Here is a 14,378-nt window from a genome sequence, read left to right as displayed (position 1 = left end):
CGTTTTAGCGTAGTCCTACTGTATCTTACTCATTGTCAATAGTGTCGGGGGAAGCTTCCTTGTCATTGGACCTGCTGTGGAGTACCATTTGTTTCAGGCCCAATAATTCGAGCAGGTTGCAGTTGCACACCTTTCCAGCGGGTTGACGATGACAGGTTTACAAGCTAAAGCCCAAACCTGGTGTCGATGACGTCTTGCAAAGACTTCGCTCTCTCTATTTTACCTTGCATCTAAGAGTTTGCGCATTGCAAAAAAAAAAAAAAAAGCGTGTTGCCGATTGTGTGTGGCAACGTATTATGCGGTGATAACTGCTGGAAATTCAAACAAAATTCCGCACGGTCTTCTCGAAGCTCTTCGGCCCCGCTCCATTGGTGACGTGACGTAATTGTCTAGTGCAGCAACCAGAAAGGAGGCGGGGTCGTGACGAAAGAAAGGCTTGAGTATTGCACGGTGCGGTCGATACAATGCAAGGAAACCTTGCTATGCAGAAGGTAGCCAGCAACATGACCCAACATTTCATTTGCCTTGATCTCTACCACTTCATCCTTAATTAATAAAGAAATCACGCAGAAGCTTCGCTGGAGGTGCCGCGGGCATATGTTCTTGCGCGCCTACTTCGCCGTGAAGCTAGGCAGCACGAATAGAAATTCTATCGCCGCTGCTGCCGCTCTTCATCACTGCAGCAATCTGACAGCAAGTGTGGCCGCCGTCGTCTAGTGAGATGTGTTCGTGTTTGCCTGTGCGCGCGTGACAATGGACTTTGTTAACTTAGTAAGTGAATGTTTACAGCAGTATATGCAGCCGATAAAATGACTAACCTTACTTTGTATAGCTATCTGATAGTTTGTTATCGCAATCAGTGCTTCGCCTGTTGAGCTCATTTGACTTTTTCAGCGCTGCGCGGGCATCGGCTTATACCTCGTGCCAAGAAGCCATGCGCTTTAGATCGTGTTATTTCCGGAGAGTGGTAGTGTAGACGGTTCTTTTTTTTACAGCGAAACTGTTAAGCGCTGCTCTCCTCACTATCGTGTCCGCTGCAGAAAAAGAAATCCCAGAGATAGTGCAATACCGCCGGGCCAACCCATGGCGGAAATCAAGCAGGCGTTAAACACTCCCCATACGTGAGCCGATCCCAAAGATAGTGCAGTACCGGGCCGACCCTTGGCGGAGGTGAAGCAGGCGTTAAACACTCCCCATACGTGAGCCGATCCCAAAGATAGTGAAGTACCGGGCCGACCCTTGGCGGAGGTGAAGCAGGCGTTGAACACTCCTGATACGTGAGCCGACCCCAAAGAAAGTGCAGTACCGGGCCGACCCTTGGCGGAGGTGAAGCAGGCGTTAAACACTCCCCATACGTCAGCCGATCCCAAACATAGTGCAGTACCGGGCCGACCCTTGGCGGAGGTGAAGTAGGCGTTGAACACGCCCCATACGTGAGCCGATTCCAAAGAAAGTGCAGTACCGCGCCGACACTTGGCGGAAGTGAAGCAGGCGTTAAACACTCCCGATACGTGAGCTGATCCCAAAGATAGTGCAGTACCGGGCTGTTACGTTTCGCCTACGACGCGCGGTATAGCCGGCGCGGATGCAACGGACGCCGGGGCTTCGTTCAAAGCGGCGGACATTTTGGCCCGTTCAGCGCCGCCGATACGCCTCCCCGCCACGCGCGTCCAGGCATGTTTCAGTGCCACGTGCCAGGGTCCCAGAGAACTGGAGGAATGCCAACGTTATACTAATCCACGAAAAGGGAGACGTCAAAGAACTGACAAATTAAATACCCATTAGCTTACTTCCAGTATTGTATAAGATATTCACCAAGGTAATTTCCTATAGAATAAGGGCAACACTTAACTTCAGTCAACCAAGAGAACAGACTGGCTTCAGGAAGGAAATATCTACAATGGATCACATGCATATGTCATCAATCAAGTAATCGAGAAATCTGCGGAGTACAATCAGCCTCTCTACATGGCTTTCATAGTTTACGAAAATACATTTGACTCAGTAGGGATACCAGCAGTCATAGAGGCATTACGTAATCAAGGAGTATAGGAGGCTTACGTAAATATCTTTGAAAATATCTACAAAAACTCCACAGCTCCCTTGATTCTCCGCAAGAAAAGTAGAACGATGTGGCAAGACGCGGACAGTACGCGGACAGGCTGTGTCCGCGTCTTGCCACTGCCTCTCGTCCCTTTTCGTGCGCTAAAAAACCTCAGTTATGCAATGTTCGCCGTAGGCGTCGCCATGAGGTAATTCCGTGTAAAGGCCAAGTGCGATGAGATCCTATCGCTAGGGTAAACTTGTGAAGATGAGCCAAGAAGGATTTTGACCATGCGCGCCTGATGTAGGGGGTCACGTGATAAAGTGCGCGCAACGCAGAAGGGGGGGGGGGGGGGGAAGGGGGCACGTGGTATAGTTCACTGTAGCGCGGTACCATGATCAGACCCGCTGTCTCCTTAAGATCCTTGAATAAAATAGTGTAAAATAGAGTTGTACGAATATTATTATTTTTATTATGAATAGTGAGTGTAGAATACCGAACAGAATAGGCAAACGCAGATCATCATCATCAGCAGCCTAGTTACGCCCACTGCAGGGCAAAGGCCTCTCCCATACTTCTCCAACTACCCCGGTCATGTACTAATTGTGGCCATGTTGTCCCTGCAAACGTCTTAATGTCATCCGCCCACCTAACTTTCTGCCGCCCCCTACTACGCTTCCCTTCCCTTGGAATCCAGTCCGTAACCCTTAATGACCATCGGTTATCTTCCCTCCTCATTACATGTCCGGCCCATGCCCATTTCTTTTTCTTGATTTCAACTAAGATGTCATTTACCCGCGTTTGTTCCCTCACCCAATCTGCTTTTTTCTTATCCCTTAACGTTACGCCTATCATTCTTCTTTCCATAGCTCGCTGCGTCGTCCTCAATTTCAGCAGAACCCTTTTCGTAAGCCTCCAGGTTTCTGCCCCGTAGGTGAGTACTGGTAAGACACAGCTGTTATACACTTTCCTCTTGAGGGATAGTGGCAACCTGCTGTTCATGATTTGAGAATGCCTGCCAAACGCACCCCAGCCCATTCTTATTCTTCTGGTTATTTCAGTCTCATGATCCGGATCCGTGGTCACTACCTGCCCTAAGTAGATGTATTCCCTCACCACTTCCAGTGCCTCGCTACCTATCGTAAACTGCTGTTCTCTCCCGAGACTGTTAAACATTACTTTAGTTTTCTGTAGATTAATTTTCAGACCCACCATTCTGCTCTGCCTCTCCAGGTCAGTGAGCATGCATTGCAATTGGTCTCCTGAGTTACTAAGCAAGGCAATATCAGCGAATCGCAAGTTGCTAACGTATTCTCCATCAACTTTTATCCCCAATTCTTCCCACTCCAGGTCTCTGAATACCTCCTGTAAACATGCTGTGAATAGCATTGGAGATATCAGATCTCCCTGTCTGACGCCTTTCTTTATTGGGATTTTGTTGCTTTCTTTGTGGAGGATTACGGTGGCTGTGGAACAGCTATAGATATATTCCAGTATCTTTACATATGGCTCATCTACACCCTGATTCCGTAGTGCCTTCATGACTGCTGAGGTTTCGACTGAATCAAATGCTTTTTCGTAATCAATGAAGGCTATATATAAGGGTTGGTTATATTCCGCACATTTCTCTATCACCTGATTGATAGTGTGAATATGGTCTATTGTTGAGTAGCCTTTACGGAATCCTGCCTGGTCCTTTGGTTGACAGAAATCTAAGGTATTCCTGATTCTATTTGCGATTACCTTAGTAAATACTTTGTAGGCAACGGACAGTAAGCTGATCGGTCTATAATTTTTCAAGTCTTTGGCGTCCCCTTTCTTATGGAATAGGATTATGTTAGCGTTCTTCCAAGATTCCGGTACGTTCGAGGTCATGAGGCATTGTGTATGTAGGGCGGCCAATCTTTCTAGGACAGTGTTCCCACCATCCTTCAACAAATCTGCTGTTACCTGATCCTCCCCAGCTGCCTTCCCCCCTTTGCATAGCTCCCAAGGCGTTCTTTACCTCTTCCGGTGTTACTTGTGGGATTTCAAGTTCCTCTAGCCTATTCTCTCTCACCTTATCGTCGCGGGTGTTACTGGTACTGTATAAATCTCTATAAAACTCTTCAGCCACTTGAACTATCTCATCCATATTAGTAACGATATTGCCGGCTTTGTCTCTTAACGCACACATCTGATTCTTGCCTATTCCTAGTTTCTTCTTCACTGCTTTTAGGCTTCCTCCGTTCCTGAGAGCCTGTTCAATTCTATCCATATTATAGTTCCTTATGTCCGCTGTCTTACGCTTGTTGATTAACTTAGAAAGTTCTGCCAGTTCTATTCTAGCTGTAGGGTTAGAGGCTTTCATACATTGGCGTTTCTTGATCAGATCTTTCGTCTCCTGCGATAGCTTACTGGTTTCCTGTTTAACGGCGTAACCAGCAACTTCTATTGCGCACTCCTTAATGATGCCCATAAATTGTCGTTCATTGCTTCAACACTATGGTCCTCTTCCTGGGTTAAAGCCGAATACCTGTTCTGTAGCTTGATCCGGAATTCCTCTACTTTCCCTCTTATCGCTAACTCATTGATCGACTTCTTATGTACCAGCTGCTTCCGTTCCCTCCTCAGGTCTAGGCTAATTCGAGTTCTTACCATCCTATGGTCACTGCAGCGTACCTTGCCCAGCACGTCCACACCTTGTATGATACCAGGGTTAGCGCAAAGTATGAAGTCTATTTCATTTCTAGTCTCACCGTTCGGGCTCCTCCACGTCCACTTTCGGCTATCTCGCTTGCGGAAGAAGGTATTCATTATCCGCATATTATTCTGTTCCGCAAACTCTACTAATAACTCTCCCCTGCTATTCCTAGTGCCTATGCCAGTGACTGCCTTGTCTCCAGCCTGCTTCTTGCCTACCTTGGCATTGAAGTCGCCCATCAGTATAGTGTATTTTGTTTTGACTTTACCCATCGCCGATTCCACGTCTTCATAGAAGCTTTCGACTTCCTTGTCATCATGACTGGATGTAGGGGCGTAGACCTGTATAATCTTCATTTTGTACCTCTTATTAAGTTTCACAACAAGACCTGCCACCCTCTCGTTAATGCTATAGAGTTCCTATATGTTACCAGCTATGTTCATATTAATCAGGAATCCAACTCCTAGTTCTCGTCTCTCCACTAAGCCCCGGTAGCACAGGACGTGCTCGCTTTTTAGCATTGTATATGCTTCTTTTGGCCTTCTAACTTCACTGAGCCCTATTATATCCCATTTACTGCCCTCTAATTCCTCCAATAGCACTGCTAGACTCGCCTCACTAGATAACGTTCTAGCGTTAAACGTTGCCAGGTTCATATTCCAATGGCGGCCTGTCCGGAGCCAGGGATTCTTAGCACCCTCTGCAGCGTCGCAGGTCTGACCGCCGCCGTGGTCAGTTGCTTCGCAGCTGCTGGGGACTGAGGGCCGGGGTTTGATTGTTGTGTTCATATAGGAGGTTGCGTTTATCGCCTTCAAATACGAATTTCCTTTAGCTACCTCCTGCCACCCGATTCTTGGCCTATAGATCCCCCTCAGTGAGAGCGAGCCATGACAGAGGTTCATCATCATCATCATCATCATCATCATCATCATCATCGCGTGGCGGAAGAAGCGATGGGCTGGAATGATGATTTGGTTACCTCTGGGCTGTGAATGAAAGAACCTTAAAAATTTTAAAAAAAGACGAGCATTTTTGCGGCGGGAGGTGAGCGAGGGAAGACACAACCGGGATTTCAAGGCTGAAACACTTGTGTTATATTAAGGTTTTATATGCGAGTAGTTTGACTGAGGGAGATGCTTAACACACGTTACAGCGTAGATAACCTAGTAATCGGTTGCAGGAATCAGTTAACTGATTGATATGATGGGTCCGAGATAAGTCACTCGATATATGCACTCCTAGGTGTTTAAATGTTTCACACTGTTAAAGTGGAGTTGTTAAGGGAGTACGAAGGTACTACATAATTACGACATCAATGAGAGCACACGTGAGAACACCCACTGACATTGAGGGACATGCACCATTTGCTGCACCATGCCTGCATTTGGAGGCTATACTCCCCGCAATGCCCACACTGTGGAGAGGTAGCTAACCTCTACCACATGGTGTGGGCTTTCCAATTTAATCCCATAGTTGACCCCATTCCAAATCCCTCAATAGAGCAGTGGGAGGCTATTCTGCTCAGCGATGATCCTGACCGTCAGCACTGGCTGGTGGGGAGGGCCAGCGCAGCAGCAGCAACCAGTGGGCTACCGGAATAGGCGGCCCACCCACGAGTTCTACGAATATCCTGCAAATAAAGATGTTTTCAACCAATCAATCAATGGAGGAGGTCTTCCTGAAGAGCGGAGCAGTCTAAAGCATTTGTTATCTGTCGGTATAAAACGAAATCGTCCGCGGAACGGCGTATGTTTGATGATAAGTGGAAGGTCATTAATATATATGAGAAAGAGGAGAGGCCCAAGGACAGAGCCTTGGGGCAGACCAGATATAGTACATGAGATTAGGATCGAGGAGATCGAGTTAGCGGAAACAAACTGAAGGCAATCGGTTAGAAATTCACGGATCCAATTAAAGATGTCTGGTTGAAGACTAAAGTGCGAGAGTTTGTGTAGGAGAAGAATATGCGACCCTTTATCGAAAGCTTTTTCGAGATCCAGAAAGCGAGCGTCAGTGGGGATGTTGCGATGGATATGAGAATGCAAATCGTGTAGGAACAGAGCAAGCTGAGGGCTGCAAGAATGAGCTTTGCGATATCCCGCCTGGTTAGGATGAATGAAATTGACAGATGACAGGAAAGTGGCAGTGTGGGAATGTATAACGTGCTCCATCACTTCCGAGCAAACACTGGTGATGGAAATTAGACGGTAGTTGCTAGGATTTGTACGGCCGCCTTCTTTAAAGATGGGAGTTATTTTACCAATTTTCCAGTCAGTGGGGACTGATCCAATTGTGAGATACTGTTCAAATATTAGCGTTCTTGCGCCCCTGGCCCGCCTAACAAGGCCCATGACACTGCGCCAAGAGTCCGTTAACACAACACACGCCGAGTACACGCAAAAAAAAAAAAAAAAAGGGTAAGCGGAACATGTGTTACTCACACCAACGTGGTAGACACGAGTTCAATGCGGACTAAGCGAAAGGGCAAACAGTGAGGGCGAGCGACGAGGGGAAGCGCGGGCGGCGAGGAGTCAAGGGAGGGAGTATTCTGGTGTAGTGACTTTTGAAGGAGAGGAAGAGAGAAGTGAGAGGGAGTATTATGTAAGTGCCCACCTGGTGGACACGTCCATTTCGTCTGCTCCTGAATTTCTGATCGACTAATCTGGGATACGCGGGCGAAGGAGACAGGCGCCCCCAGCCATATCATAACTTCAGCAGCAGACGAAATGGACAATTACAGATAGAATACCACCTCTCCGCCCCCCCCCCCCCCCCCGCCCCATCCACCTCCCCACGTGCCCCGTCGCAGTTTTCGGACGTGACAGCCGGAAAGATAAACGTAACAACCGGGAAGAGAAACGTACCTACCGGGAATACATGCAGGTGGCTTTATGGAAAGTAAACGTTATTGGTGCGTTAGAACCGGGAAAACTTAACAAGCAGGAATGATTCAACGAGTTTCTATACAGTACTTTAATTGTGGTGAAAAATAAACTGGGAAATCGGAAAACCTTACGAATTGGGCGCTCCAATTAATAACTTCGTGCGCGGAAGATCCCACGCGGAAGTCCGCTCTGCAATGAACGCAGGACGTACGTTTATTATTTTACTTATTGCACAAGATCCTCAGAAGCAGTCACCAGAATTTTTTGACTCATTAATATACCACAAAACAAATATAGGAACAAATTACCCGCATGTGCATAAGAATGCATTTTTATTTTCTGTCCACTGATGCTCATACATGGCATGTGCTTACATGTCTCATGCGTCTGTAATAGGCGCGCACACGTACGATCTCCGAGACTGCGCTTATGAATACTCTGTTCAAATCGGCTATAGCGGAAGACACCTGCTACGATTTCTTCGCATTACTATAATTCGTTACAGCAAAAATTCCGTTTCATACGCGTAGCACGCAACGTTTCGCAGGCATAATTTCTCTCACTGCTACAATTTGCCAACAACAACAACGACAACAACAACAACGACGACGACGGCGACGACGACAGTACTGCAGCAGCTGCAACAACAACAACAACAGCAGCAGCAGACATGTGTACTCATTGTATATGCGTTTATTTCACTGGTTTTCATCTTAAGCCTTACTGAGACTAGCGGTCACAGTGCACACCGCGCGTTCGCGACCAAAACATACTACATCGCATACTACAAACATAAAGGAGCACAAATAATAGGTAATTTGACGTGACCTCACGTCTACACGTTGTAGTTGTAATATATGCAGTTATTGCGCAGAAAGCGTTGCAGATCAAAATTAACTGCATTTCGAAACGCGCGCACTGAGACTTCTATGACCGGAGCACTTGCCGGTAACAGTCACTTGATATCATTGCCTGCTAAGTGTTCTGAGTTGCTCGATACAGCATTGGTTGGATGTCTGTTTTCTGATGGTCTATGGAACGCACATTTTACTGAGGACGGTCGGGGAACGGGCGACGAACGGTAAATTCAAATGATGTCTCGAGCGGCCATGCTTGCAGCAGACGCCACAGTCAGTTTCGGTTGTAAATCCGTTATCCGCGACAGCTAAACTGTCCTCTCTCCACGACAAAGCTACATGCGCTGATCAGACTGAAATTATTTTGTAATATTGTATTTTACTGAAGTAAAAACTTCTTAAGCTTATTTCTTGCAGCTTACGTTAAAGAAGTTTACAAAGTGAAACCTATTTTTCTTTTTGGTCACGTGGGTTAATGCGTGCCACGTTTTAGACTGCTCCAAGAGGGTGGCGATCGACAACGTGAGGCGGCACTCACACGAGCATATTTCAGTGTACCGTCGGCGTGTTAGTTTTTTTTTTCTTTTATTATTCTTTTCTTCTTGTTTCCCAACCCCAAAAACTGTCTCAAAACTGTATCCATAGATCAGTGTCCTCACCATGAACAAGCTCTACATCGGCAATCTACCGGCGGACGTGAACGAAGGATCTATCCGAGAACTGTTTCACGAGCAAACCGGCGCCGTTCCCAAATCTGTGCTCCTGAAGAAGGGGGGCTATGCTTTCGTCGAGTGTGCCGACGACTTGGTGATTAGCAAGGCCATCGAAGCCCTGAACGGTGAGACGTCGTGTTTATGCGCACTTAGTTGACATTATGACTCTAAGAAGCGCGTGCGGCAAGTGTCTCGTGCTGCCAGTTTACATTTTTAGTAGGGTTCGTGTTAGGAGGGCCGAGGAAACTCAGGTTGCATGAACTCGGCTTCAAAATGGCGCCTAATCTAAATTCTCCGGCCGGCGTGGCCAGGAGGTCGCATGTTGTCGCTTATTCATTGATGACGCGTTGCGACGCTTGCGTCCGCGGTGCGCGGCGTTAGCGCGAGGCCCGCCGACAACGTGACCGTTGGGCGTACTATCAGCGCGTGCTGTCGGCACTGCCTTTGCCGCAGCAACGCAACCGCGCTCACATGGTTATTGCGGTTAGGCTTAGCGAAAAATTGTGGGAAAATAGAGCTAAATTCGGCCGCGACAGACGATGCGGCGGCGAAAAGCGAGCCCGATGAGCGCGCGCTGTTACCGTTAGTTGCGCGAAATGGTTGACCTAGTGCTTATTGCCGCTTTTTTTTACGTGCGCGTTTGTGTGAACGAGCGTGCATACTCGTTGGGAAACGCCGGTCGCAGAGCGGCGCTGAATCTTCGGGTGCTTATTTTAGAGGCAACGACCTTAGAGGCGCTTCTCATTTCATGCTCGTGTTTGGTTAGGCGGGACTCGCCCACTTCATTTTTTTTAAATCCTGCGGCGTTTTATGCAGAGGAGCATCTCATATTCGCCGCGTGTGCTCCTAAAGAAATCTCTCCTGGCGGCGACCTTCATAGATATGTTTCTGGTTTGCTATAGTAAATGTGCTGTACTTTCGAGATAATTGTTAAAAGGAAGATAGAAGAAAGGATACCACCCCGTTGTAAGTCACTGCGCGGTAAGCTTTCGCCTTGGATGTGCATCTTTCATTTTACAAGTGGACTGTCGATAAGATGACATACTAAGCGCGATACGTGTCCCTCCTTTCCACGATTCCTCTTGTACTGATACGAAGGAAACGCCTGGGAGCGTTGATAAATTGTCGCGTCAAGATTGGTTTGCGTGACAGGTCACAAAAATCTGCCTCAAAGGGGATAGCAAAATGTTCTTCCAGCCAGACCGTCGCGCGTTCTTTCGCATATCGACCAGAATACTTCAGGACCAGCGTGCTTTTGAAGAGGCGGTGTATTTGAACAGCTAAGTGCAAAAATTGGTGCAATTGCATGGGTGATTTATCGTGGGGTAATTATTAACGACGTATTTGGACTTTTAGTAGTCGCCTCTATGATGAAATGCAGATAAGACAGGCACGTGCCATGCTTTTCTTTTTCTTCTGCGAACAAGGAAACTTATCTTTCTCGGTACGAACATTTAAAATTTGCACGATCGTTAAACTGGCCAAAAATATTTGTAGTTTTAAACTAACATGTACCACTTCTCTGCTGGGCTAAGTACTGTTCGAAGCGTTGGGCTAGCCATACAAAAAACTATGGAAGTTGCATCTTTCTCGTTGTGTGTTATCTGGACGTTGCCCGGATGGTCATCAGCGACTTCTCTGTCTATAGAACTATATGTAAAAAGTTATTTGGGAAGCCGGGAAGTTGCACTGCACACAAATAACACTGTGATGGAGCCCTTGCCTTTGTGGCGGTCTGTGTACTGATGCCATGACCAATATGTATATTCCAATATAAGCTGTTAAGATGTACGTATTCCATCATTGGAAGATATTTAAAGTGCTGTGGAAACTCGCCTTAATGGGCACTGTCTCTCAATATTGCTGGCCACCCATTAACTATTGCCACCAGGTATGTACGCTGGTCTTGTTAAGACATGCTTTTGTTAGGGCACTGTCAGTACCATGTGTGTAGTTTGTTTGGCATCTATAATCGACAAGGGTTGTCACGATCGTTGTCGCATTGCTGGGGCCAAACACTACAGCGACAGTTCTGATTTCAAGATGCTGGTGGTCCCTTAGTGCAAATCTTGTGCGGTCTTATTGCAGGGCTCAGTAGGCATCCTTTGAAGAAATACCAGAGAAAGATATTTACACCAGGTCAATAGATCATGCTTCTAGAATTTCAAATTCGGCAGTGATGACTTGGCATGCCAGCAGGGACTTCCTGAAGAACCTAAACTCTATTGATAATGAGCTGTTGATCAATTAAATCTTTGCAATGAAAGGCTGCAGAAAACCTCTGGCATTACTTTCTGGAATAACCTGCACAATTGAGCTAGCAGGAACTGGTGGTGAAATCTAGAAATTCCTGCACAAGTTTTACATGCAGACATCAAAGAAATTCCCACACATACATCACTTTGATGTCTTTGCGGGGTTAGTTATTGGTAAAGAAAGATTACATTGCATTTAAGAGCATGCCAGCAACCATGCTGGCAACTTCTTGTGTGCAGGAATGGCTGAAATATGTGGAATGAAGACTTAAGTGAAGTTTTTAGTGTAGAATAGGCTTCATCAATGTTGCGATTGGATGAGATTCAAGAACCCTGGGAACTTAGGCCTTTAACTTGTCTCGCTAATAAGAAACACTTTTTTTTTCAAAGAAGTATGAATAGAGCTAAAACGTATGCTCTGAACTGATTATCATTGGTGGTGAGTCTTTAGTGGGAAACTCTGGTGATCCTTGACCATATCAGATAAGTGGTTGCTATGGATTTTTCTCCATGCTTTTCTGCCCTAAGATCATTTTATAAACAAGCAACAATCTCTATGTCAACATTGGAATTGGGCTGGCCATGCCTTTTCTTGTGAAGTCACCAATGTGGTTAACGCACTGGGAGTGAGAAGTGCTAGTGGTAACACAGTGCGACAATATTTTTAAATCACGATTATAGTGCAGTTCATTTGTTGCAGCAGAGCAGACTAATGAATGTGCTAATTTCGTGACCCCCCAGGCATAGGTAGGCGAGGAAAAAGCATCCATGCAAGGGAAGTGATTAGGATTGTGCGTGGAAGTCTTGGAAATCCTTGCATAACTGGGCAGCTCAGTTGCATGGTTGTAACCAAGAGCCAGGCACATGGCTGAAGTGCCCAGAAGTGTGACATAAATTTTGTCAAGATCTGTGGTCCTAAAAAAAAGTGACAAATGTTTCCCTTTATAACTGTGCCTGTAAGTACTATGTGAAAATATAAGGTCATTAGTCTAATGACATGATTTATACCCCGTTTGGACCAGCAGATGTAGTCACGTTGGCAGTGCGCTTCTACGCATGAAAGAAAAGTTTAATTTGGAATTGATGGCAGTGCCAATGGGGAAATTGGTAGGCACATTAAATGTTTGTTGTTTTAGGTAATCTTTGCAAAATAACACTGCATTATTGCTTAGAACACTGTTTAGCACGAATTTTAACTTGAATAAAGCAAATCATTGCAACCACATTACCATTTTTAGTCATCGTGAACCAAAAGACTACAATGTCACATCCAATGCGAAAATAAGAAATATGGCTGTTTCCATTCCAGGTGGCACTGGGATGCTTGTGACAGTTAAAATTCCGTGTTGTAAATTTAATTTGGACTTTGCATTGAGTATTATGTTAAAAGTGCTGCTATTGAGGCTACACACTTAATTGCAACGAAGTGTGTTGAACGAAGGCACTTGACAGCACGTGCGTACTACAGCAACTGTCACTAAGCCATTCTGTGCGACAGCGTGCTGATGATGCCAATGGCAAAGTGCACTCGCCTGTAGTGACTCTAAGGCTATGTTCACACTTAGTCTTAGAGCAAACAGAAGTGGCAAAAATGTGACAAAATCTGCCCGCCTAGGCGGTGAAACGAGCAGAAAACTAGGTGGCGAGCCTGATCGGTCTCGGACCATTCTTTTGGCCATGGCGAAGCGGAAAGCTATTCCGCTTCACCGAAAGCTGCACTAGCATGCAGACATCTGGCCGTAATATTTAACATCTTCCGTTGTTCATTGTCCATTTTTAGGAAAAACAACTAGCTAAAAGTATCAAACTGTCTTCTTCCTCTTCCATGGTAGACGAAAGTTAAAGACGACATGCGCGGTTGTGCAAAATGATAGCTTTTAATAACTGATGGTTCAATGAATGAACATTCCGCTTGAAATGGTGTACTGAATATCGCCCTTACTCGGACAAATGTATGCAGACTAGATGGACATGGGTGAAAGAGCCATTGGCTTCCGCTGCAGTGGCGAAACAAATGTGAACATCTTGGGCAACTCTGGAAAAGATTTTCTGCCCGCTTTGGCCTTTCCGCCCGCTTGCGGCCTCCCATGTGTGAACGTAGCCTAAGTTTGCCTTTTTGACAGGGCAAATTTAGTGACCTTTAGATTTTAGTATTAGTGACCTTTAGATTGACGCAGGAAGGTCTACAGCTAGTGAGGTGTGTATCTCTGCACCTACATTTGGATAGAGCTGCTGTAAGGGAGCATGAAAATGGAATGGTTAAGTTACAGCACACGCTGTTGTTTTTAATGTTGTAATCTGGGCTGCGAGTTTGTGTGCACTGCTGTTGGCAGCATCTGGGAGATAATTCTTTGTGTACCCAGCTCGGGTCGCTGTGCATACTGAACTTGGGTGTACGCCCACTTTGCCTTGTAGGACACTCTTTCATGGGATCCCAACTGCTGGTGGAACCACAACAGTCGGCACCGCAGAACAGAAGGTATATTATCCCAGGGCTTGAGCTGTGGGGCAGAGAGTGCTGCTTACGAGCTGTAGTCAAATCGCAGTAATTCATACTCCTAGGGAGGAGACCACGTATGTGATAGCGTGCATGTATTGACTACTCTTGTATTACAAGTGCCTCTTATGAGCCACTTTCTCCTGCGTTCCACCTCCTTGTGAGGTAAAAAAGAAGTTCGAACTGGTAGTCTTTTTCGAATGGAGCATTGTTTGAATTGGGTGCTATTTAATGGCGCTGAGTACATGTTCAGCCAGTTGAAAACTTTAGATTTGTTTGAATTAATATGGCATTTCAAATTACTTATGAGGCATTTGTATTCTAGTGTTGCTAGCAATGGAGTGGAATGACTAATATGTTTAATAGTTGGATACAGTGCACTAATATGTTGAACTATGTAATTTTAACCCAAAGCTAATTCAGTTTGCCTATCTTAGTGGCAGG

At 46.0% G+C, this 14,378-nt stretch overlaps 1 protein-coding gene across 2 annotated transcripts in view; it reads left to right on the top strand.

The window, feature by feature from the left end:
• The first annotated feature begins 8,724 nt into the window (after window positions 1-8,724).
• Imp (IGF-II mRNA-binding protein) overlaps window positions 8,725-14,378 on the top strand; it is a 68,499-nt gene continuing 62,845 nt past the window's right edge. Inside the window, exons 1-2 of one of the 2 annotated variants that reach the window (XM_055075995.2) lie at window positions 8,725-9,307; window positions 13,853-13,916. In XM_055075995.2, coding sequence (XP_054931970.2) covers window positions 9,130-9,307; window positions 13,853-13,916 — 242 coding nt within the window. In that variant the 5' untranslated portion in view covers window positions 8,725-9,129. The remainder of the gene's footprint in view (window positions 9,308-13,852; window positions 13,917-14,378) is intronic. The other variant, XM_050187170.3, reaches the window with a different exon arrangement.

This window comes from Dermacentor andersoni, chromosome 2 (genome assembly GCF_023375885.2).
Source record: "Dermacentor andersoni chromosome 2, qqDerAnde1_hic_scaffold, whole genome shotgun sequence".
Lineage (NCBI taxonomy): Eukaryota > Metazoa > Arthropoda > Arachnida > Ixodida > Ixodidae > Dermacentor > Dermacentor andersoni.
The sequence above is the reverse complement of the archived record's forward strand: the minus strand, read 5'-3'. Positions and strand labels throughout refer to the sequence as shown.